Genomic DNA, 2,496 nt, shown 5'->3' with positions numbered 1-2,496 from the left:
CACAAAAAAGGTGCGTTGTGATTCAGAGAAGGGAGGTCGCCGCCACCATCCTCATTCATACACCTCTGCCTTTTCTTCCTCCTGAATCATCACCATAAGCCGCCACACTTAAAAAAAAATACAGCAATCATCATGATTCTTCTGGGGTGAGAGATAGGAACGGGAAGGCGATTGCGAACTAGGTGGCTAAAGACCAAAAACAAAAGACAATAGCGAGCCTGGTGGTTGAAAACCAGAGATTCGAAAGATAATCATGAGCCAGAGACGTTCTTGGCCAGAGAGATAATGGGAAAGAGGCATGAGAGAGAAGGGCTAGATAAGGGACGGTAAAATTTTCAGAAGACCAGTGACGGCAGAACAACTTCTCCACTGCCGACCGTTGCATTTTGTGGCTTCTACGGTACCGTGCTTTTACTCCCGCAAGGGCCTGTTTGGTTTGAGGGGAGGAAGGGGTAGGGAAGGGGAGGGAAGGTTTCATCCTCACTTTGTTTGGTTTGATTAAAAAGGAGGGGAGGAGAGAGTATTTAATGATCTCTTGTTTGGTTCAAAGAGAGAAGGGGAGGGATAGTAATAATCAATTTACCATTTTACCCTTACATATTAGTTTATGTTTTTTATTGATATATTATATAAATTAATTTACATCTTAATTTAAATCATATAATTTAATAAAAATTCAGTCTTATCATGTTAATATGTGTATTAAAAAATTAGTACAGTAATTTTTTATTCTAATTAATATAATAATATATTTAAAATAATCAAATTAACAAATTTTATATGCTCTAAGAAAAATAAAATTTTATTCTCTTTAGGCTATCTTTTTTTCCAGCTTTAAAATATATTTAATAAATTATATATTTATAAAAAACAATTAATTTTATAATATTATAATTTTTTTATTTAAATAATTTTTATTTTTAAATAATTTTTAAATAATTTTTAATTATAATAATGTATATATTTTTTATTTTTTACTTAGGATAATATATTTTTTATTTAAAATAAATATTATAATAATATATTTTATGGGTAGAAGTGGAATATTAAAAAAACTATAAGGACATAATGGTCCAAAATTTTGGCTCCCCTCCAAAAACTCCCAATTTGCAGGGGAGCCAAAATGGGGGGAGGGAGGGGAGGGGAGCCCTCCCCTCCAAAATTTTTAACCAAATAAGATGAGGAGTTCATTTTCCCTCCAACCAAACAAACCCTAAATCAGATTGAGAAAAAGTTAATCCAAACAAACATTCGTCTTCAAACATGCCGCCAACTCACGTTTTGCACATTCCAATACACGTTTTGATCTCAAAATGGAGATCCAAGCACACGCTTAAGCGATACAGACCCATACTTACATGGAAGAAAGGAAACCATAAGAAGTGAAACATACAAATTGGCAAACTCCTTCACATCACATTCAAATTTGAAATCAGCAATTGACCATAAAAGAAGAAGCTGAGTAATTTCTCAGCAGCCTGCTGAGTGTTTGTAAATACCACACGTTTCTTTCTTATAATCTACACTTGGTGGTGGAAGGCGGCTTGTACCTGTGCATCTAGTATTTAAAGGACAAGGCACAGCAGGCTCATTCTTGCTCCCTGTATCTGGAGTCTTCAACTTTGGAGTATCCAAAAGCATTCTGCCTCCATGAGAATTCATCAGCAACCCATTGACGCCCTCAATGTTGTCGTCTCCGATAAGGCAGTCGGCTGAGCCGCGGCGGTAGGTGCTGATGATGAAGCTGTTGTTAACGTTCTCTGAAGTTGCCATGCTCAGATCTGCAAGAACTAGTAAGGCCATCCACATGAGGAAGATTAGTGAGAGTACCTTCTTCATTTGGCTTCTCAAGAGTGTTATCTGAACAATATCTTGCTTATTCAAAAAGAACATCGGTTTTTATTATCTAGGCAATTCTAGTCTATCTTTCTCTTCAAAGGCATTTTTGTCAAAATGCTATAAATAGGAAAACAAATTACCTAAATGCTATACGATGAAAAGTATTTACCCCTGCATTTTGTGAAATTCGTTCAGGCTGTGAATGAGTTTCAAGCTGACATCTAATTTTTTTAAGATAAAAGTGAAACTCGTTCACAGACATCCCACTTTTTCGTTTCTGGCAAAAATTTACAGCGAATGACCCATTCCTGCAATCCTTTACCTCACTTCAATTCTTCTGAATTTTGGAGCAAGTTTCAACCCGCGACCCCATTACTTCACATCTCCTCCCCTCTTCTTTTTTTTTTTTTTTCCTGTTTCCATCTAGATAGAAGGGATATGAATAGATTTTGCATAAAAAAATACCTTTTATTCTTGTACTTAAATTCGGGATAAAAATATATAAATAATATAAATGTAAAATATTTATAAGTCATATATAATATATCCAAAATTTTCACCTATTTAATTATAAAATACATACTTATCAATCTCTATTTTTATCATCATTACTCAATAATATTAAAATCAAGGGTATTATTGTGAAAAAAACTTAAC

The 2,496-nt window shown here is 34.2% G+C and overlaps 1 protein-coding gene across 1 annotated transcript; it reads right to left on the bottom strand.

Moving 5' to 3' along the window:
- Window positions 1-1,224: 1,224 nt before the first annotated feature.
- On the bottom strand, window positions 1,225-1,921 carry LOC114717694 (uncharacterized). The gene is made up of 2 exons (XM_028902894.1): window positions 1,551-1,921; window positions 1,225-1,307 (listed from the first exon to the last, which is right to left on the bottom strand). The coding sequence occupies exons 1-2, from the start codon at window positions 1,891-1,893 to the stop codon at window positions 1,258-1,260; spliced, it is 393 nt and encodes a 130-aa protein (XP_028758727.1). The 5' UTR covers window positions 1,894-1,921; the 3' UTR covers window positions 1,225-1,257.
- Window positions 1,922-2,496: the final 575 nt, after the last annotated feature.

This window comes from Neltuma alba, unplaced genomic scaffold (assembly GCF_004799145.2).
Source record: "Neltuma alba isolate B1F8T4 unplaced genomic scaffold, ASM479914v2 tig00011768_pilon, whole genome shotgun sequence".
Classification (NCBI taxonomy): domain Eukaryota; kingdom Viridiplantae; phylum Streptophyta; class Magnoliopsida; order Fabales; family Fabaceae; genus Neltuma; species Neltuma alba.
Note: the sequence above shows the minus strand (reverse complement) of the source record. Positions and strands in the feature narration are given on the sequence as shown.

Bases quoted from the DNA above. Each gene is read 5' to 3' on its own strand.
- LOC114717694 (XM_028902894.1), bottom strand. From the start codon at position 1,893: ATGTTCTTTTTGAATAAGCAAGATATTGTTCAGATAACACTCTTGAGA. The intron at 1,308-1,550 runs GTACAAGCCGCC...CTCCATTTTGAG, and splicing joins TTTAAATACTAGATGCACAG to ATCAAAACGTGTATTGGAAT.